The sequence below is a fragment of the Schistocerca nitens genome, chromosome 3 (assembly GCF_023898315.1).
Source record: "Schistocerca nitens isolate TAMUIC-IGC-003100 chromosome 3, iqSchNite1.1, whole genome shotgun sequence".
NCBI classification, from domain to species: Eukaryota; Metazoa; Arthropoda; class Insecta; order Orthoptera; family Acrididae; genus Schistocerca; species Schistocerca nitens.
Genome location: NC_064616.1, coordinates 562,618,087 through 562,641,306, shown reverse-complemented (window position 1 = coordinate 562,641,306; position 23,220 = coordinate 562,618,087). Strand labels below are relative to the sequence as shown.

The window sequence follows — 23,220 nt, the reverse complement described above, 5'->3', positions numbered from 1 at the left end:
TGGAGGTCCTGTTGCGATACAGGCATGCAAATTCGAGCCTTCGTCGCCGATGAACAGCTTGGGTGCACGGACCAGGCACCTGCTGCGGGGGCCTATGTGCACTCCACCTATTGAGGAAACAGATAAACATTTTGGAATAAAACGGAAAGGAGAAGAAGATCTTCGGCCTGATTCAGCAGAACATAAGCAACCACGTGAGGAAACTTAAGGTAACGTTCGCTGAACGGTCGTTGAGGAGACACTGTTGATAGCCCCTCGGTTCATCTGGGCGGTCAATTGCTCAACAGCTGCAGGTATATTCGCCCGTACACATCTCCGCAGCCGTCGTACATCCCTGTCATCTACATCACAGTTACCTCATCACCGGTTTTGGATAGCGCCATTTTGCCATTCGTGGTATACTTTAACCACGGTGGCACGCGAACAGTTTAGCCGTTTCGGAAATGCTCCCACCATTCTCCCGAAAGCCAATGATCTTGCCTTTTGGACGTCAGATGAATCGCTCAGTTTCCACATTACGATGACGGCTGCACTGTTAACCGTGTCCCCGCGACATGCTCTACATACCACCCACTGTTAGTGGTGCCACTTGCCGTCTGTGAATGTTTATTCCACATTGACGTCGCACATAGACAATGGTCACATCAATGTGACTGGACCTTTTACGAATCCCGCATGTGGTGCTCACAGGTCGTTCATCGGGATTGCGTATGTCTTTCTGACTCTCACAGTGAGCAAAGTAATTCATACTAAACATGATCCTCATCAATTCTAGAGTCCACCTGCGATACGTTTCGTGTTGTGTACATTTTCAATTACATTTTTATCCAACTACCAAAGATACCGAATGAATTCTGCGATTACTACCAACATCTTCAGTTCCCAAACAACTTCTAATATCTATGGTTTCTATCGAATGTAGCTTGAGTAACTTCACTGCACGTGACAGACAATGATATGGTTTTATAGAAGACTAGATTTTCCATTTCTCAATTGCATTCGTCAGCGTGGTGAACATGATAGCTGGTATGTCTTCGAATTCTCACGAACAGAATGGCTAATCGATTGTTAGTGGCAGTACGTCTTTCAACCTCGTTCGATTGTATTCACATACATAAATTGACGTTGTAGTTGCACATTTCTGGGATCATGTCTTCGTTTAGTGACACACAGAATCCACAGAATCACTCTATGTTCCTCCAAATAGAGTATCTCGGTCAATAATGGAAAGTACATACTCGATCTCTCTTACTAAACTCTAAACCGCTCATTTCTGCAGCACTGCTTGTCATTGTGGAACCCTTGCCATGCTTGACTGAGAAGAGCCAGATAAGAGCCCCTTGATTCGTTACGGGCTTGTTTCGTCACCGCAAGAGCGTCATAGACATTATCAACAAACTGCAGTGGAAGACTTAACTAAATAGAAGAGATGCATCACCGAAATGCAACTTTTTAAAATGTTCCGAGATGAGATAAGAAACACAATTTTAACTTAATGACGATGGCAGTAGAACAATATAAATGTGTAAGCGTACTGACAGTCATTCATTCGACACACCATCCGTGGATAGAGTAAGAAGTCATAGTGATGCGGTATATGCCCTGTGATACTTACGGTACAACCGTTTACCGAAGTGAAAATATACACCATCTGATTAAAAGTATCCGGACACCTATTAGTGGCCCTTGGCATTAGGTTTGAAGGTAACGTTCACTGGGCATAGTTAGATCGAAACAAATGTTATTTGTGTATTCGAAAGTTTTCGACCAAATTTGCATTCATGCAATAGTTATTTGATTAGATTATTTATAGTTTACAAGATACACCACTTCATTTATTTTTATTTAAACTGGTCGTAATAAATACCAGGATGACTAGCTTTCCTGAGTGCACCTATTCTCGCATAAATGCCATACCGAATAGATCTCATAAATGTGAAGAAATAGTAATAACGGATAAATGCGATAAAAACCAAGCTCCCCAGAAGAAATCACGAACCGCACAAATACGACCAAAATAGTATAGGACAATTCATAAATACAGGGACCGGCATCCATTGATTCAATATGGAAAAAAAAGAATATCAGCCTAAGATTGTTTCAAAGTCGGGAATCCAGACAGGCCGGTCCATTTCGGGAGTATTACTGTCCACGAACCATTTCCTCGCAGATGCTGCTTCAGAACAGAGCGCATTGTCATTCTGATACAACCAGTCATCGTTTCCAAAGTGTCCCTCCACTGCGCGCCGTACACAGAGGAGTGAAGTTTGTTCACATCCTTCCACATTTAGAGTTTTCTTAAGCGCAATAAGGGGACCACGCTCGAATACGAAAAACATCCCCATACTGTTACACGACCTCTTCCGTACTTCATTGATGACTCTACACATGATGGCAGGTAACGTTCTCCAGGCATTAACCAAACCCAAATCCTTGCATCGGACAGCCATAGAGTATTGTGTAATTCATCAATCCCAATCGCCCGTTTCCAATCATCCATTTTCCAGTGGCGTCGCTATTTACACCACCTCTAGAGCTCTTTATAAATGATTACAATAATATTCGGCTTATGAGGAGTCGCTCGACCATTATACCCCGTTCTTTGTAACTCCATATGCACAGCTGAAGCTCACGAGTGTTTTGTTCCATTGATTTTACGCAGTTTTTTACGACCGCCCTCCACAATGCTCAACGGTCATTGTTGGTCGTTAAATGAGGTCTGCCCGGTCTTGGTTTAGATTTGGTGGTTCCTTCGCGTTTCCACTTCACAGTCACATCACCATGACTCGACTGGGGCTGCTGTAGATGGGTTGCAACGTCACTGATGGATTTGTTACTCCGTTGACATCCACTAATGTGATCTTCTTATCCATCCACTCTGTTGTAACTGCTTCTCTACTCACAGCATAATACTAAAAAATGGTTCAAATGGTTCTGAGCACTATGGGACTCAACTGCTGAGGTCATAAGTCCCCTAGAACTTAGAACTACTTAAACATAACTAACCTAAGGACAACACAAACATCCATGCCCGAGGCAGGATTCGAACCTGCAACCGTAGCGGTCGCGCGGTTCCAGACTGTAGCGCCAGAACCGCTCGGCCACCAGCGGCCGGCACAATATAATACTCCTCACCAACTTTTGCACTGGCTGGTCCGCGTCTTGTGACTCTAGTGGTCAATTGCACGTTATTCAGGGGTACCCAGATACTTTTGATCAGTTGGTGTAGTTTACGAACACTCGCTGTCACCGGTATTATCCCAAAAACCTTTTGTAAGAACGAACGAATCTTAGGGCTTAACGTCCAGCTCACCTCCCGGTTATCAGTGAATCGACAAATTTTAACTGCAAACGAAAGCATCATTATGCTAAACAAGTTTGACAAGATTACCAAGTATTTTTCCTTGTACTATATCGTAAAATGGATATCTTTGGGACCTACTCTATCATAGCTTTGTAGCAGCTTTTTAGCTAGAAATTTCTGTTACATGTTTTCCGCATGAGAATGATTGTTGTAATTGATTTAGATCTTCAGCAGAAGACAGGGAAACCACCAAATCATCTAACAATAGATATTACATCAAAATTTCATTCTTCTGTCTCAACACATCTTCGAACAAACGTATATACAATAACTGTATAGGGAAACTGATGTATAAGTCGATAATGGTACTGTGTCAACAGCCTCGAGTGAAGCAATAACAGGGGCATAATTACACAGGTCTAGAGTTGCAGATTCTCGCAAGATGCAACCCAGTTTTCGTGAAATTATTGGTTCAATCTGTGCGTAGTCTGCTTAGAATTAATGCAACAGAAGCTTCCGAAGGCGCACTGGATTCGTAGAAGATGCAAGCAGCAACCCTTGCGCGGTGCCCGTTTCAATTAGGCGATACGCCCACTGATAAGAGACCGGGTGGTCCTCGTCTAACATACTGCTTTGCTTCGCGTCCAAGGGGTGCATAAGTAATGCGTCTCTGGGGTAAGACTTTATCGTGCCGTCAGATATGGCCCGTACTACCGACTGCGCTTAAGATATTATTGTAATTAGCTGGAGCGCCTTGTAATGTGTGGCTGGTTGGTGCACGGAGAATCTCTGCAGACTCGCGGTCGTAATTAGGCAAACGTGCTCGTAAATGCCGGTTAAGTGAATAAATTCGTCTTCGCTCTCGTGTTTCCCGAGACAGAGCAGGCAATTCTGTTGAATTTCCCGAAGAGAATGACTACTGGTGTCCCATATTACACAACAGATTACGCTTAACAAAGCTGCCTATCATTTACGGATGAATGAATTAACGACGAAAACGTTTAATGGCTATTATTTCATAGAATTAAGTGAACAACTGGTCTATGGTTGCCAATAGATTTTCCTGAGTACAAACGATACAATAACACTGATGGATGTCGTTCAGATGGATTCAGTAGCCTTCTGGCTTTCCACTTTTGTGGTAATCCACGTGTAAACAAATTACTCACAATAATAGTATAGGGGTAAATTCTAATAAATCATACTCAGAAACGACTTGCTCTCTCCACGTGGTGCTCCATAATAATGTGGATAAGAAATGTCGATGTGTTGAGTGCCCAGAATCCTATTATTGTTACCATTAATATCATCACCCTCGTCTTCAAAAGAGAACTGTCTACACATATTTGACATCTTTAAGCGCTATTTGGTCGATATGAGCAAGGCAACAGAAATTGCTCATAATTGAGTATTTCAGCGTGTCATTTTCAGATTAAACAAATATTGAATCGTCGAGACAGTTATAAATTTATTAACAAGGCCCCAAACGTAAGGTGTAACAAAAGAACAACGAAGAAGAAGGAATACATTGAACATACAGAACTTAGCCAAGGAAGGTTATAATTCTAGGTGTTCAGAACAATCTTATGTACGATATGTAACCAGGACATCAGGGCAATCTCTCTATCGTGGGCACATGCACGCCGAGATCACCTGACAGTATCTGAAGTAATATGGAAGAGCCATAATAGTCATAGGGGATGTAGCGAAATTATTTAATCAGTCCAGTTTGCCGACAATGACGTCAGTTACTGAAACTGGGATATCATCGAGTGTCAATTCAGGACCTACATAACTCTGAGAATTGTGCATGGGTATATTATGGTACCTACATTGACCCCGAATTTGGGACTTCTACAATCGATTATATGCTGGCTTAAGGCTGCTTTTTTCTTGCCAAGAGCGGGAACGCACGCTATTTAATATGCGCAAATAATGCATCCTCACGGATATCAAGATGCAGCACATGAAGTATACCAACCCAAAGACTGGACTGAACAGCACAGTGGCACACTAGTCATGCTCCGTTGGAGGTGGTGTGCTCTTACCTTACAACATTTTGACAACAGGCTCTCCCACCCACGTGTAGAACCATCTACGGTTGACGTGAAATCCGACTCAAGCTGCAGTCGGAGTTTTCTACTCTCTCTCTCTCTCTCTCTCACACACACACACACACACACACACATACACACACATCGTCACAGTTGCCCGAGCTGCAACCAAGCCACCGAATGCTAAATCACCCTTTGCTAAGTCTCAGTTTGGAATGTGATGGAAGAACATAAAAAAATTATCTTTCCCAATATAAGATTTTCTTTGTTTCCTCAAATACGGTATAAATTAGTTCTTGAAGATTAGCAGCATATTCAAATTGCCGTGAAAACTTCCTAAATCTCCACTGTTGCGGTTACCCAGTTTGGCCATTGTATAATACTGCGTGTAACGTGCAGTACAGCGTGTCTGAAAGTATCTGATCCTATGTGTGAGCGGCCCAGACAGATAGAGCCTTCTCAACAAGGCGCTGGGATATCTGCGAGGAGCAGGGGTGTTCCTAGTCGAGAAGGCAACGGCCCGGTTGCTCCGTCAGATATCTTCATTAGATGACGCTCAATGGGCAGTAAAGCGCGCCGATTGAGACAAACACGGCAATTAGTGGTTTACGGCTCTCGCAGCTTGATGGGGGAGTTGCAGGTGACGCTACGGGACGATCATTTGCCTTGTTCTCATTGGCCGCAGGTTCCGATTCCTCAAGCCGTGTTGCACACCAGTAACACATGTTCCTCAAATTCAACCTTTCCCATACATTTTTATAGCATTTCTATTTAATCCCATTGGACTAAATTTTCCTGTTTTATCTATATAAACGAATTTGCACTTTTCATATTCTGCCTACGCAAACGCACGCGGTAGATGGAAAAGAAATCCCTCATACGAAACATATTTCGTTGTTATTCTTTAGAAGAACAGGTTGCATTCCTATGATGACAACTGGTCTGTGTGTATTCTATCTCCTTAAATCATAAAACACTAGTACCGCAAACTCCTTGTAGCTAGATTGTTGCTAATTACATTTTCATATTTAATGTACCAAAGTAACAAATAGCCTTCTAATGAACCGCTATCGAATGTATATTAATAATGAAGTAAAAGTAAGAGAATCGTTGACAATAGATCTGTGTTATGCGTCAAAACACATGCTTCAAGTGTGGAGTAGAAGATGATGATGCTACGAGGTGTCATTTGTGCTGTTCCAATTCATACCATGATGTCGATTGTTGTGCCTTCCATGGAATTGTTGTTCTTCACCAGTATCTATTCGTCCAATTAGGATTATCTTAAACTTAATATCAGCTCTTCTGCAGGAACATTGTTATGTCATTGCTCGCGAGTATTGAGTTTATATACTTAAGCACTGTACAGAGAGGTGTGCACTATTCAGCAGGCTTCTTACAGAACTGAAAAAGTGGAACGATCAATCCCAAGTCTTCCATTACAAGTTTATGCGTTTCCTTGTGGCACATTCCTGCTATTCCGTACAAGAGTTTTTCGCAAAAAGTGAGAATATTTCTCTGTGATGCGCTATTTATTTGTATACTCTCTCTTTTTAGCGTGTCTTATTAATTTTTTTAAGATTCTTACGTTTATAAATTTTCTAACCATCATTTTGTGAATTATCAACAAATAGCGTCGGTTTGCATGGTCACATAGCACGTGATACTTAAATAAAAATTTAAAAAAATGCCTTTTGTTATAAAAGGTAAATGAAAATTTTGACCACAAACGTACTTGTAAAAAGTACCGCAAAGTCTTACGTGCCTGCATGTAAAAGATATATCCTTACATTATCGGATGGTTCTTTTGAAAAGACGAATTTCCTAGTACCATACGTAAGTTAAAAACTCGCCCCAAGTTTCTACCTCCATTGATGTACAAGATAGTCTTGTGAAATCGTATGAGCCATTTGACATACCCCATAGCTAAAACACGAAAGCATGCAGAGTATGGACCATATTGCGAAGGCTTCTACAGTCGTTATCAATCTGAATAAAATCTTTTTTGTCACTGTGAAACTAAAACCACTATTAATACCTTTCCGGCTGTTTTTGCAACGGTCCTCTTCAGAGCGATTAAACTGCTAGTCTCTGGGGATGGCTTTACTTACATACCGTCCTATTCCGGTAGTTACGTGTTCACCAGCCAGCATCTCCAGAAGACTCGGATACACCAACATAAAAAAACTGCACAAGAATACCGCCTTATGTCATCGACGTCTTACGGCAGGAAAACGGCGCCCTTTGGTAAAAGCTGCGAATTCTATGTCGACTACCATTCACCTGTTAAAGTAGCAGAGGCAAATAGCCATAAGTATAGCCATCTCTCTATGGACATCTTAACTCTGAAAGGTGTAATGACGTTCGGGAAACTGACGTCGGTTGCCACATGACAACCGAAAAAGCGCGGTATAAAGAGAAGACTTTCACCAGAAACAAGCTGTTTAGTCGCCCTGAAGAAGACCACGCCAAAGACGGTCGAAACGACGGTTTTCGTAAAGGTTTCAATTACACGGTGACACGCGCTAATGCCCAAAAGGATTTTATTCAGAGCGATAACATTTTCCACACGTAGCTGCTGTATAGGACGTCCTCCTCCACCCTCTCAATCTTCAGTCACAAAATTATTTTCCAGGAGGAGCAGATACTCATCTGTTGAAGTGGAGATAACAGAGAGAATGTTGTTGTGGTGCGCAGGTGGTGCTGGTGCTGAGCCGGCTGCGGCCGCAGTACACGTTCTCGCACGCGCGCAAGTCGTCGCCGCCGCTGCTGGGCATGGTGGCCATCGCCATGGCGCTGCCGCCGCCCAGCGTCCACGAGATCCGCCTCGAGTCCGACATGTTCGTCACACGTATCAACTTCGACTTCCGGATAGCGCACTGCGAACCTAGGTAATGCTCTTATTGTGACATTTGCCACCACCTCTGTAATGACTCGGAACACGCACAGCAAGAACCGAACTACACTTACGGAGATGGGAAGTATTACACCCCGAAGCACCAGCCCGATATTTATCAATCTGTTACGACATGTTCATCACGTTAAAATTTTCGTTCCATTCGGAACTGATGTCTACCATCGACATCAGTACAGGCACGAACACACTCTTGTATTCGTTGTAGCGTGGATGCAGACATTCTCCGAAAGTCATCTTGAAGAATTTCTTGCCATTCCTGAAACACATGCAGTGTCATTTCATGAAGATCGTTGGCAGGAGGCTGATACGAAAGTATACCTCTTCCCTCTGCATTCTGTACATGTTCTACCTCTCACAAGTCAGGGGAATTGGCGGGCCACTCCATGATCCGTATATCCCTCAAGCGGTTCGTGGTATTAACTACGGAGTGGGACCTTCCATTATCCTGCTGGAATTCCCATATGGTACTTGGGTCATGAAGAACATGACAACATGATTCACCAGTCTTGTCCCATACTGAAGAGCTTTCAGTAATTATCAAACCAGTCCTGTTGTCTTACCCAATAGCTCCCCACACCACGATTCCAGAGGTTGGAGGGGAATGGGTCCCGAGAATTGCTGCTGTCTGTGACCTTCCACCACGTCATCTACGAACACATTGGCGACGATCTGCTCCCCACAAACAGAAGCGAGATTAATACTTGACCACAATAGAACGCCACTCAATGTTCCTATTGACTCTGGGTCCACCCACGGAAGTCTCTGTTCTCGGTTGTATGGTGTCAGCAGCAAACGACACATGGCAACTCAAAAGCTCAACCCAGTTTGTGACACTACTACTGTAACCTCTGCCCGGATTTCAGCTGCTGTCATCCGTCTTTTCGTCAGAGCCTGTCGAACCGTTCTATGACCCTCTCGAGGTGCAGTCCTCTTGGAAAGACCGTGCCTATTTTTCTAGCCCCAGTGTTCTCGACAGTCCATTACGTCTCTACTCCTTCCGCAGGCATTGCATTATAGTTAAAAGTCAATGTGACCTGTCTGTATAATGGTCCCATATCTCTTATGCTAGTGATTCCATTTCTCCTAAGGCCTGAAAGACGGCACTGACATGCTGTGTTGCGATGGCCATTAAAAACAGTTCAGTAACGTTAGACACTTCCAACAGCTATCATCTACTGACATCATTCTTCGTCCGCATGGGCTTTTTCTGTACTGAAAATGTGCTCTCGTAAGGATGGAATTTTAATCAACTGTGTAACACTTCCCATTTCCGATTATTTATTTTTCAGTGACCAAATGTTTCAACAGATATCTCTTTAAAGCGAGATAGTACACTCTGCTGCGACCAGTATCTACAGTGCTGGGTAAATAGTTTGGATAGCCTTGTATGAACACCTCATGTTGGAGCTCGATTTCGGAGTCATATGTAAATCACTGACTTTCTGTTTTACTCTCTTGAATTGGATGTCTACGCAGCCGTTAATATATACATGATCATTGGATTCTTGTGCTGGTATATCATCACGTAGTATCTTACAGGTGTCCTATCAGGACAAATTGGCGCTGCCCTCTTAGTGGGTACAGGCTGCTGTATGTATTGTACTGACAGCGTACAGAACAAAGGAGAAAACTTAATATGATTAAATATGATTCTTTAAGAAAAGAACATCGAAGATTACTGTGCCCCGGGTACAAACATCATAGCTATGACAGCGATTCTAAGCATCTTGCATCTAGAGAATACAGTTTCAACGAAAGCAATAAGTTGTTAACTGTATAAACAGAAATTTCAAATTAGAACTGTTATTGCCAAATCTCTAGCAAAGCAAGCAGATACAAGAAAAAGAGACAACATAGTGCAAGTATCACAAACCCGACAGCAATAATCATGGATTCATGTATTTGTGTTGTGCATAGCTTTAGACGTTTCCCACACCGTTTATGTTTACAGGATACAAGGGAAGTATAGACTTTCAGTCAGAAGTGTTTTTTCCTCATTGTGAATCCTGATGGAAGTTCTGTAGTGGTATTTGCGAACACATTGTACACTACCTGCTCACAAGTACACGGACAACGCTATCTAATGCGGAATTGATCACTAGATGTCACGAGAGGCGGACCCGCCAATATAAAAGATGGCGAGGGATATTGCGTTGTCAATAGAGAAGCAGCAACAGCTGAATGCACTGAAATATCAGGTATATCTTAACCCTTCTAAAGCTGCCCGAATCGACTGTTTGTCACGTGATGTGAAGTGAAAACACTAAGGAACAACTACAGCTAAACCAAGACCAGACAGACCTCATGTACTGTCAGCAGGGACATTCAGCACTGCGGCGTGTGGTTGTAAAAAAATCGAATGAAATAAGTGGAAGAAGTCACTGGTGATTTTCATACTGCTGCCAGCAGTCCAGCTAGCACAATGACTGGACGTAGGGGGTAAAAATAATTGGGTACAATGGTCGAGCAGCTTCTTATAAGCCACACATTTCTGTAGTCACTGCTAAGCTACGCTTGTGGTGGTCTAAAGAGCGATGCCACTGGACAGAGTGGATGACTGGAATCGAGTGACCTGGAGTGATGAAGCACGCTATACCTTTGGCAATACGTTGGGAGAACTTGGGTTTGGCGAATGCTCGGAGAGCGTTCCCTACCATCTCGTGTAGTGCCAACAACGAAGTACGGAGGACGTGGTGTCACGGTATGGGGATCTTCTTTGTGGCTGGGGTGCGGTCCCTTTATGACGCTAAAGAAAACGTTAAAGGTGGAAGGAAATTAACACATATTACAGCACTGTGTACTGCGTGCAGTAGAGGAACAGTTCGGATACCACGACGGATTGTCTCAGCATGATAGTGCCTTCTGTCATAAAGCACCATCTGTGAGGCAATGGTGTGTGGACAATAACATTCCTGAAATAGACTGATCTTCCCAGTTGCCAATCTGAACCCAATAGGGTATCTTTGGGATGAGCTAGAGCGTCGACTTCGCTCCAGACCCCGGCGTCCATCTACACTAGCTTCTCTGGCTTCGGCTCTTGAGGAAGATTGGGCTACCATTCCAGCACAGACATTTATACGCCTCAATGAAAGGATCCTCAGCTGCAGCTCAGATCAGACCGTCAGAAACGCGGAGGGTAGACACACCCCATAGTAATGTTCACTAAAAAGTGTCCAGATACTTTTGATCAGACAGTTTGTTGTGCTTAGTTAAAAAGTATCGAATGTAGTTTGGGTCGAAATGTAAGCCCAAATAAATTTGTATGCCTCTTCAGTGACCAACCAGACATTCTATAACGAGAAATATTCTTCTATAATTATTGTGGCATTATCTGATGGAGAGAAAAACCTACAGATACTTCTGTGCCCAGAAAATCACTATTAACTGCGTGACAAAAGGTAACTCCTCATGGTACCACGTATTAAGGTTTCCTTCCAATCCTTTCACTGACTCATTCTGACAAGCTTTGCAGGAAGAGTAGAATAATCAGATTTGTTGGAGAGCTGGGAAATATTTATGTCTCTATTATCTTTAAATTGCTCACCTGTAAGTAGATAACCATTATAGTCCACCTGGCAATGCTCGCTCTCCTTGCTGCGGCGTTAATCAAGCACGGTAATGATCAGTTTTTGTGTTGTTTCAGGGTATCAGAATTACTCGACTACACGGCCGACGAACTGACAGGCAAGAACCTGTACACATTGTGCCACGGGGAAGACGCCAACAAGCTGAGGAAATCCCACCTCGACTGTAAGTACACGCCTCTTAGTACTCTTTCACTGGGTCCGATTCCATAAGAATGTTACTGAAAACCTATTTAAAAGGACAAGGCTCCACGAAACGAGCGAATTCAGTGTATTTAATGGTGTTTTTCTGTAGCATCTGTTTACACACATTAGTAAATTCTAGTTTTACGAAGACATAAAGTATCTTTTTGTTTATTTATGTAGAACACCATGGTGTTTATGACTACTGTAGTCGAGTTTCTAATCGTACAACATGCCAATTTCCTGCTTTCGAAATATGTAATACTTTATGAAGATTAAATCCCTTACTGAGTGAACCGCAGATAACCGAGTCCTAACATAAGATCCAACAATAATTGAGGTGACTGAAGAAAACCGCTCATAAGGGAGGAACTAGCTGCCATTTAAGTAAATTTAGATTCTCCTGTCTGAATGATTAAATTTCGAGACCATATTGTTATAATAATTAACAACTTTTTTTGTTAACTGAAGGTGTGGAATATAACCTGACAGAAACGCTACATGAATAAACTGTCAATACGTTATTGAGTATACTTACTCTTGCCTTAAGCAATTTAAGGAGAACTACAGCTTCAAGTAGGGCTTTCTCTAGACACAGTTGCTTCTAAGGAAGAGCTAGAAGCTAGCACCAGTGTTTTGTTGTACTCTACTGGTATAATTCTGCTCAATGCGTCATCATTTCCTTCTCCACAGTGTAAAAATCATTCAAGGGATAACAGGTTCCATTCCTGATGGTCACGTAACACTTACTCCGTTGAGAACTCTCACGTAATAGGGTACAAAAGGATTCGCCGGAGAATGAACCACGTGTACCGCTATTGCAATCTGTTCACTCATCATCCATTTGCTCTGGTCGAGGCCACAGAGGGAGCCGGTGAGTGCTACTAAGTTGTGACGCGCGAAGCTGGACAGCGCATTAGAATTTACTGAACGATGGCCTTAAAGACCACCCGCTGCGACTGATCCTTCTTCATTCACCCGAGAACATTCACTTTTTAATGCGGTCTGATTTCAGCAACGTAACTTCCCAACTACCACGCATTCGAACTTACCAGTGTTATTGACGCTCCCTCTTATGGCTTGCGTGTCTTTGTTTATTGACAGTGCTTTTCAATGGAGGACATTTTCTTTATTGATGGTCGACTATAGCTCGCAAAAACAGAAAAGCACTTCAAAATTATTCAAGTTCTTTTTTCTTGCCTTGTTGGCCATTGTACTGTAAAAATTACTATTTCTGTGTGTACAAGGAATTTGTGCAGTGGACCACACAACTTATATTTCAAAATACATTAAAGCACACTGTCCGTAACAAACAACACTCAATATTGAACCACTGTTATCCGTCACTCCCGAAATTTGTACCCTGCTTTATACGTCTTACTTTTCTAATATGTCATTCACGATGAGAACTCTGTCACAAAAGCAGACGTTTTAAATCATGAGTCACAAAAAATCAAATTTTCAGATATTCCACGGCACTTGCGAATAGTTTCTACAATCAAATTTCTCTCTGGAGTTCGTAATAGTAAAATTACATAGTTCTGAGGTGGTAGCAAATACTACGTCTGACCAAGAATGTTGGCATTCAACGTAGGAAAAGTGTGTCTCAGATTCGCTGCATTTGTCAGTTCTGTTGTCACAATGTTAATCGACGTAATTTCAAGTATCATGAATCGTCAGCCGCCGATCTCGTTTAGCTCATTTCTGATTGGCCGCTAAAACAGCGGTGTTAATATTTCTTTCGATTTGATAGTTCTTCGCACTCCTTCGTCCTCCCTATGTCACTCGTTCTGAAATTTAGTATTATTCTTTGTTTGCATTTCATCGATAACTTATAACCTGCTCTCATGCCACAATCAGCTGTTACGGACTTGTGAGGCATCGCCAAGTTCGTTAGTTGTCTCAAAAGCCGAAATATTCTCAGCTTCAGAAATATCATTGCAAATGAAATGGTCAACACCGAAATGGAAAATATTTTAATTTAATGTCGGAATGACCACTGTTTTAAGTAGTTTTTATCAACTTCTTCCCCTGTCTACTGAAGATCGTGGAACATAATGACTTGTTTTTTTATGAAACTACACAGTGCAACACAGTTAAAGGATAACTTTTTCGAAACGGCGTAATTCTCTCCCATTGTGACGCAAAAGTTGGAAATTTGGCTCAAAATATGACCTTCCTCTGGAAAGGTGCAAAAGTGTGCCACCCCGCAACGTCACCCTCAAGCTCGATGACGCTTAAAACAGCGAGGTGTCGCCAAATGCCCGAGAGGACCAGACCTCAGAAGTTCATGTTTCGTGTAAGGTGGGTTAATGATGTCACATTGTCGCCAAATTTCACCGTAACGCTTCCCAACGCCGCCGTGGACGTGTCGCATGACGGGAAGGTCGTCACACCCCCTCTTGTCCATATTCCATCCCTCCTTTTGACACCTCTGTGATGGAGGTCAGAACCGGCTTCCTTTTGGGTGACCGAGAAAAATATTTCAGATACGCCGCCGCCCAGAATCGACACGAAAAGGCCTCAAGGGGTGGCGTAAAGGGCGTCACTGAAACCACCCCCTTCCTTGGGGCGTTGATTCCCACACATTTTCGCGGTGTGCACTGCGATGAGTAGAAGGACGACATTGTTGACAAATTTTGACACAACTGACACACTCCCAGACATTTCACCCCTTCTCCAAAGACACTTTGGGACTGCATCCCGCCGGCCGAAGTGGCCGTGCGGTTAAAGGCGCTGCAGTCTGGAACCGCAAGACCGCTACGGTCGCAGGTTCGAATCCTGCCTTGGGCATGGATGTTTGTGATGTCCTTAGGTTAGTTAGGTTTAACTAGTTCTAAGTTCTAGGGGACTAATGACCTCAGCAGTTGAGTCCCATAGTGCTCAGAGCCATTTGAACCATTTGGACTGCATCCCCATTGAGCGTAGTGGCAACCATGGGGACTGCACCGCGACCTCAGATTTTGCTCTTGTGTAAATGTTGGATCCACTGAGGACCGTTCAAAACCATTCGACGAAATTTGAATCTGGTCCGAAGTAGCAAATAGTGCTTATGCAGCTTCAGCTCTCTTGTTTCGCGTCGTCCTTTGGCCTGGCCATGGAGGGGTGCAACATTGACACAACACACAAATCGCCAAAGTGTCCCTTTAAGGCCTTCCCCCGCACCCCTCCTTCCCCAGTTCGACAACAGTAGCACCCTCGCACCTCGCAACTTTATCGAGAATTTTAAAATGCACCTGTACTGAGACATTCTGTGAAGTAGTCCTAGGCGCCTGCTAGCAGTCATCTGGGATCGGAGGGGTGTCGAAGGGTTGCCTGCTTTCAGGAGCATGGGACTATTACACAGATTGTCTTAATACAGGTACGTTTTTAAAATTCTCGGTAAAGATGCGTGGTTGCTACTGTGTGTGTTGTCGAACTGGAGGTACTTAGAAGAACTCTTTTATGTGTCAACATCATTTTCACCTTTTGAGAGGTTGCATTACAAATTTTCCAAAAGTATTGGGGTTGTTGTAACCCACTGCGGAACTGTTCGGCTTCATAGTAAATCTAATCCCGCATTTCCGCCTAGAATGACTGTCTGGAGGAGATTACACATCGGTAGGCAACTGTACGAGGCGTGGCTAGAAAAAAACCGGACTAGTACTGGTGAAACAATAAAACGAATGCAATAAGGCTGAAAGTCGCGTGGCCTGTCACGTGACTCTCGCTCCGCCTACTGCTCGAGTTTCATCTGCCTCCTGCACTCAGTCTGCCCGTGGCGTCTGTTTTAAGTAGTTGACGTTTTGTCTGTGCGTCGGAAAATGTTGAGTGTACAGAAAGAACAGCGTGTTAACATCAAATTTTGTTTCAAACTAGGAAAATCTGCAAGTGAAACGTTTGTAAAGTTACAACAAGTGTACGGCGATGATTGTTTATCGCGAACACAAGTGTTTGAGTGGTTTAAACGATTTAAAGATGGCCGCGAAGACACCAGTGATGATACTCGCGGCCGGCCGAAGTGGCCGTGCGGTTAAAGGCGCTGCAGTCTGGAACCGCAAGACCGCTACGGTCGCAGGTTCGAATCCTGCCTCGGGCATGGATGTTTGTGATGTCCTTAGATTAGTTAGGTTTAACTAGTTCTAAGTTCTAGGGGACTAATGACCTCAGCAGTTGAGTCCCATAGTGCTCAGAGCCATTTGAACCATTTTGATGACACTCGCACTGGCAGACCATTGTCAGCAAAAACTGATGCAAACATTGAAAAAATCGGTAAACTTGTTCGACAAGATCGCCGTTTAACAATCAGAGCAGTGTCTGAGTTAACAGGAGTTGACAAGGAAAGTGTCGAACAAGTTTACCGATTTTTTCAATGTTTGCATCAGTTTTTGCTGACAGTGGTCTGCCAGTGCGAGTGTCATCACTGGTGTCTTCGCGGCCATCTTTAAATCGTTTAAACCACTCAAACACTTGTGTTCGCGATAAACAATCATCACCGTACACTTGTTGTAACATTACAAACGTTTCACTTGCAGATTTTCCTAGTTTGAAACAAAATTTGATGTTAACACGCTGTTCTTTCTGTACACTCAACATTTTCCGATGCACAGACAAAACGTCAACTACTTAAAACAGACGCCACGGGCAGACTGGGTGCAGGAGGCAGATGAAACTCGAGCAGTAGGCGGAGCGAGAGTCACGTGACAGGCCACGCAACTTTCAGCCTTATTGCATTCGTTTTATTGTTTCACCAGTACTAGTCCGGTTTTTTTCTAGCCACACCTCGTATAAGTAGTTGGAAATGCCTCATTTTCGAATTACCGTGGTTTTGGACTCGCATGATGACCTTCAATTTCTCTAGCTGAAATCCGGCCGTGAAGTAAGGCACTAATAATTAATGCCCTAATTCTTGTCAGTTGGAGGCAGTGTTATATTCTATCAACAGGAGGACAGTTACCCTCCCGAAAGGTAGACTGTGAAGCCTTTATTCACCAATACTCGACTGGTCACTAAATGACACAGCAAATCTTGCCCTGGCTATGCAGTCTTGTAATATAACTAGCCAGTATCCAGTCAGGAGTATGTGTACAGTCAGAGTGACTCTAGCTGGAAGCAGAGGTCTTGAACAACCATCCTCAAACTCAATTGATCTCCTTTGCATCCGAAACACTTTCGAGCGTTGCTACAACGCTCTTAGACAGCTGATGTCGGTTAAAGAGTGGCCTAGAAGCTAATGTCTGCGCCAGTAGGGTTCAACTGTGCCTGTATGATAATTAAGTATGGATATTATTATTTAAATAAATGCAGTGAAAACCGTTTTTCTGTACGTTATTCAATGTTTTGCCTATCCACCAGCTTCCGCACTTGCACTCAACATCATTCTTGCTCCTCTCCAGGAACAGTATTCGACACATTTCGATAGAACGGCATCGTCTGGAGAAGGCTGGAATACATAATGCGTCTTTCTAAAATAACAGACTACTCAGAGTTGCTCATTTCAGGTTAAACTTGGCGTCAAATGTGGAAAGATATCCAATCACACCGTAAGAGGTGGAGCAGCTTTAAGACATTGGTCTTGTTTTCCGCTAAAGATGATTCACATTTAGGTTCTCGTGACGTCCTTAAAGAGAGAATGCTGAGATGGTTCCTTGAACACGTTACGATCGATTCATCTATCTGTTGCCCCCTGTCGTTAATGACCTCCCTTTTTCTAGCACATACCTGTAGAATTTACCACTTCAAGGGCGATTAGAACACCATTTACGGATAGGTGTAAAATTTTGTTACTTATCTTCCCTGTATTTCAGAAACCACTATAACAATTGACATGAAAATTTTACAGGACATTACACGCTGTGTTCTAAGTGTACTGAATTAAAATCATTTCATTTCAGCCAGTGGTACAGGAAATACATTTTTTTAACTGTATGGTTAAAATTCTGTATAATTTTCCGTACTTTCTCCAAAATAATATTAATTATACTTAGCATTATGTTTTGGTTTTTGTTCAGTCGACTCAGTGTATCTGTGTTGCAACTCATTGAAAACTTGAATACTCTTCGCCACGTGGTTCCTAAGATTTAGGGAATAATGCAACTGAATACTGAATTTTCAGAAACAGGTTCTAAAGTTTTAAATGACTAAAACTTTACTATTTTTTTCTCTCTCAGAGGCACTCTGTACCATACTGTGTACCATCCTGTTGATCATTTTCCATGGATTTCATTCTTTTCTTCCTTCTGCATTCATTACTGGCCATTTTTGCTGCATACTGTGGTTTACCGACGCAAACTGTTTCCATCCGTTGAAGCTCTATGATGCAGTTTGCTCCATGAATTCTCATATGCTATAGCACTTTCACTCTACCGATGTCGCCATCATTAAAAGTAATAACATCATCACAGACCCTCCCCTCCCCTTCAATTTTAGTGTCTTCGTCCCAACAAAAACATTTTTTGATATTCGAGTCTATATGAGATTGTTGAAAAACTCATTTGGATTCAGAGTCTGCCCATGTAAACACATCAACGAGTCAGGATGTGCCAGGTCTCTGTAAATGGGCTTTATGACTTTCAAGAGGCTTCCTGCGTCGGAGGTTCGAGTCCTCCCTCGGGCATGGGTGTTTGTGTAGTCCACAGCATAAGTTATATTAAGTAATGTGTAGGCGTAGGGACCGATGACCTCAGCAGTTTGGTCCCATAAGACCTTACCACAAATTTCCAATATTTTTTATGACTTTCAAGACAGCTACTTGGATGAATCTTTCTCGCTCTGTGACGCTTTTGAGTATTGGATGTAGAGATACTTGCACTAGGATTCCCACCGAGGAGGGTTGATGTACTGATTTGCCATCTGTTGACAGTATTTTGTAGAAATGGCTAATACGGTTTTTCTCATTCTGAACAAATCATCAGTGTTATTGCTCCCATATCGGTGTTGTATTTCAAAAATAATTTTGTCTGACAGGCTACCTCTTATGGGCTTACCAACAGAAAGCTTCCTCTTTCTTACACTTACTTTCAGCTTCCTCAGCCTGCTGCCCATCCTCTTCTGGAAGCGATCCATACATACCTACTATACGGTAATCTTATCACCATAAAGCAAAGTTGTTATTACACTGTTTTATGCTTCTGAGTTCCCATCACCTGAGAACTTATAGTAACAGACACGTGTTTCATCCACGGGTGGACTGAAAATTCCAACAGCTGCAGAGGCCTCCATTACATCACTTGTTCCTTCATAGTTCCTATCACAGCTACGTCTTGTATGGTTCACTGGTTTGCATTTATAACAATGTTCTGTCAGACTCTGTCAGTTATCTTCCTGGTACCCACACTGATCACCATAGAAACAGAATCCTTAGAACTTCCACATATAACATGGTTTTATATTACGTAAAGCCACTATATTGTTTTCAACAGTACTACCAATAGAAAAAAATTATTTCGCCTTTGTAATACGGCAATCCACAGCCTTCTATATAAAAAGTTACCGACGTTATTTGATATTGAAGTAACGCGTGTAAAAATTTGCAGATGATACTTAAAAAAAATAAAAAATATAAAATACTTCCCATGCGAGTTTGTGATTTATATGCCATTTTAGTAAGAAAATTGCAAATTTTATAATGGGTCAAAATCTGAAAATGTCAAAAACAAATCTATTCTAACTTACCTTAAATTAAAAAGAAGAGAGATATCTCCAAATAACTGATGAATATTCTAAGTCTTTTGACACTCGCTGCAATGTTGTTTCTTGCAATCAGTAGAGAGATTTTGGCGGCAAAATAATAGATCGCGGCTGCGTGCCGGCCGGAGCGGGAAGCGTGCAGCCGGTATGAATGGGTGTCCGCGCGGTGGCGCCGTAATGAGCGTGGTGCAGGTCGCGGCCCACCGCAGCCGCCATTCGCACTCGCAGCACGTGGACGTGGACGCCTCACGTCCAGACGCTCACGTAGCGCGCCGCTCACGACAAGCCGCTTTTTGTTCCCTCCGCCCGCCCGATTTCGCCCAAGTTCACGTCCGCGCCCTCGCCGCCTGCCGCCTACCGCACGCCTCTAACCCTTCCGAATGCTTGTCACCCCCATCGTCGCCGCGTTGAGCGTTACTGCTCGGGATCAGTGCTCGACCCATCGGATCTGACGTTACAGTATCGGCTCTCGTGGCGTTCCATTACTGTTTTTATACCCATGCCAAGAGAGAAAGAAACCAAGAAAGAGGGACAGACAGTCGCTAGTGCGGTCTTCAGTCCGAAGACGGGTCTGATATAGCTCTCCACGCTAGTCTATCATGTGCAAGCCTCTTCATCTCTGCACAAGCACAGAAACGTACTTACTGTACTCGAGCTTTTGTCTCAGTATACAATTTTTACCCAACCTCCTCCAACCAAAACCTACATACTTCCAGTAACTGCGTCCGAAAAGGCATCGGAAGGCCCAGTGGCACCGACTGACCGCCGTGTCATCCTCAACCGAAAATGATTCAAATGGCTCTGAGCACTATGGGACTTAACATCGGCGGTCATTAGTCCCCTAGAACTTAGAACTACTTAAACCTAACTAACCTAAGGACAATCACACACATCCATGCCCGAGGCAGGATTCGAACCTGCGACCGTAGCAGTCGCGCGGTTCCGAACTGAAGCGCCTAGAACCGCTCGGCCACCGTGGCCGGCTGCATCCTCAACCGATTGGATGCGGATATGACTGGGCATGTGGTCATCACACAACTCTCCCGCCCATTGTAGTCAAGTAGCTGCTGAATTGCCTCACAAAGGTTGAGTGCATCCCGCGTGCCAACAGTTCTAGGCGGACTCGGGCTGTCGCCCATCCAAGTGCTAGCCCAGCCCGACAGTGCTTGACTTCGTAGACCAGTCGGGAACCAGTGTTACTACTACGGCAAGACTTTTCGCTTACTTTCATTACCGAGCTGATTATTCCTTCACGCTTCAGAGTGTTTCCTATCAACTCATCCATTCTTTTAGTCAAAATGTACCATAAATTTCCTTTTTCTCCGTTTCGATGCAGTACCTCCTCATTAGCTATTCGATCTACCTATCTAATCATCAGCATTTGTCTGTAGCACAATACTTCTAAAGCTTCTATTTTCTTCTTGTCTGAACAGCTTATCGTCCACAGTTCATCGCCCTACAAGGCTATACTCCTGGCGGGTAGCTCCAGCAAGGTATTTTAACACTTAACATTACATTCTATATTAACCAATTTCTCTTTTTCAGAAACCCTTTTATACTATTTCTGTTCTGCATCTTATATTATCTCTATTTCGGTCATGATCAGTTATTCAACTGCCCAAATACCAAAATTCATCGACTACTTTTAGTGTCTGATTTCCTAATCTAATTCCCTCAGCATCGCCTGATTCATTCGATTACATTCCACTTCATTTGTTTTATTTTTGTTGACGTTCATTTTATACTGTCTTTTCAAGGCATTGTCCATTACATTCAACTGCTCTTGCAAGTGCTTTGCCGTTTCTGACAGAATTACAGTGTCATTGGCAAACTGCATACTTTTTATTTCTTCTACCTGAACTTTTACACAGTTTACAGATTTCCCCTTGGTTTCCTCTATTGCATGTTCAGTGTACATATTGAACCACATCTGCAATAGGCTACACCCCTGTCTAATTCCCTTCTCATCTACTGCTCCCCTTTCATGCCCTTCGACTCTTATAACTGCAGTTTAATAAAAGAAAACTTTTCACCCCCTATATATTACCCTGCTACCTTCAGAATTTCAAACAACGTCTTCCAATCAACACTGTCAAAAGCTTCCTCTAAATCTACAAATGCTATAAACGTAGGTTTCCTTTTTTTTTCGGTTCCTTCTAAAAGAAGCCAAAGGGGGAATGGCATCGCGTGTTCCCGTATTTCTCTGCAACCCAAACTGATCCTCTCTAAGATTGGCTTCTACCAGTTTCTCAATTATTCTATAACTAATTCGTGGCACTACTTTCATGCCAAGACTTCATAAACTGATGGTTCAGCAGTATTCACACATGCCATAACATTTCTTCATTGGATTAGGAATTATTAGGTTCCTCTCGAAGTCTGACGGTTTTTCTCCGGTCTCAGATACATGGCCTGACAAAAAACTAAGCAACCAGAAGACATGGTTGGCAGTCAATGCAACTTCGTAGACATACACAACATTAGCAGTAAGAATGATCAAAGTTGCAATTCTCTGTGACAGGAAGAACAGCCACCTGAGCTAACTACTGTTGTTCGTATTTAGCTTTGTTACCAGGCATGGTAGGATAAACAAAGCAGTATGAACAGCATCAGGTGTTGAGGAATCACAGTGTAGGACATGGAGCTGCTGCATACTTGTGTGAGATAGTTGTTGTACACCAAATAGTTTCAGAGTGCAGAAAAAAATTTAATCTGACTGGAACGACATCCAAGTATAGCATGCCTGCATGCTTGCCTTGTATGTAATGGTTGAATAACGAATATGAACACTAAGAAACGTCGAAATACAAGTAAGCAAGGAGCACAGCGCCACAGATTGTGCGAGAGAGAGCGTCGCGAACACCGGATTCAGCACCATAACTTCACTGCAGAGGAGGCGTAACAATATTCTGTTACGGGGCAGTGTGGAATAGCAACACCTAAATACTATGCCAAGAACGCCTTTCATACTGCAAACCTTGCATAAGAGAACGCTCTTAAGCTCTGAAACTAAACATTAGTTCAGCAGAGAAAGCTGACATGCTCGAAAAACTGGAGCACATTTGGCCACCCGTACAGGGGAATCACGTCATTGACAGCCTTCCACTTCCTTCGAGTCAGGATCAGAGTCTGGTCATCCCACCTGCATCACTGATACCTATGGAAAACCAGCTCCTTTGGTTGCAGGATGACCCGCTGTCATATGACGAAGTGTTGCCGGCGACTGCCAGTTTAGGGTCTACTTCTACGAGTCGGCAGCAAACTAGCAGTGGGGGCAAACTTCAACTCTGTGAGCTGCGATTCCTGCCTGTCACAACGGTGACTGACTGAACATGAGGGCCGTGCAGGTCTTCTGTGGATGAAGAATTAATCTGTCTGACTGCAAGCTATCCAACTAGAGAGCAGGGCGTCTGTTGGCGCCATTCCTTGGCAGCGCAAATACCGCAGTACTAGCAGTATGCTGGGATCGCCCCTCGAGCTGTCTTCCATGTCACTGTTGAGACTTCCATC

The 23,220-nt window shown here is 43.2% G+C and overlaps 1 protein-coding gene across 1 annotated transcript in view; it reads left to right on the top strand.

Moving 5' to 3' along the window:
- Nucleotides 1-23,220, top strand: part of LOC126249335 (protein trachealess-like) — a 330,727-nt gene that overhangs the window by 246,512 nt on the left and 60,995 nt on the right. The window contains exons 7-8 of the mRNA XM_049950991.1: nucleotides 8,056-8,249; nucleotides 11,919-12,025. Coding sequence (XP_049806948.1) covers nucleotides 8,056-8,249; nucleotides 11,919-12,025 — 301 coding nt within the window. The remainder of the gene's footprint in view (nucleotides 1-8,055; nucleotides 8,250-11,918; nucleotides 12,026-23,220) is intronic.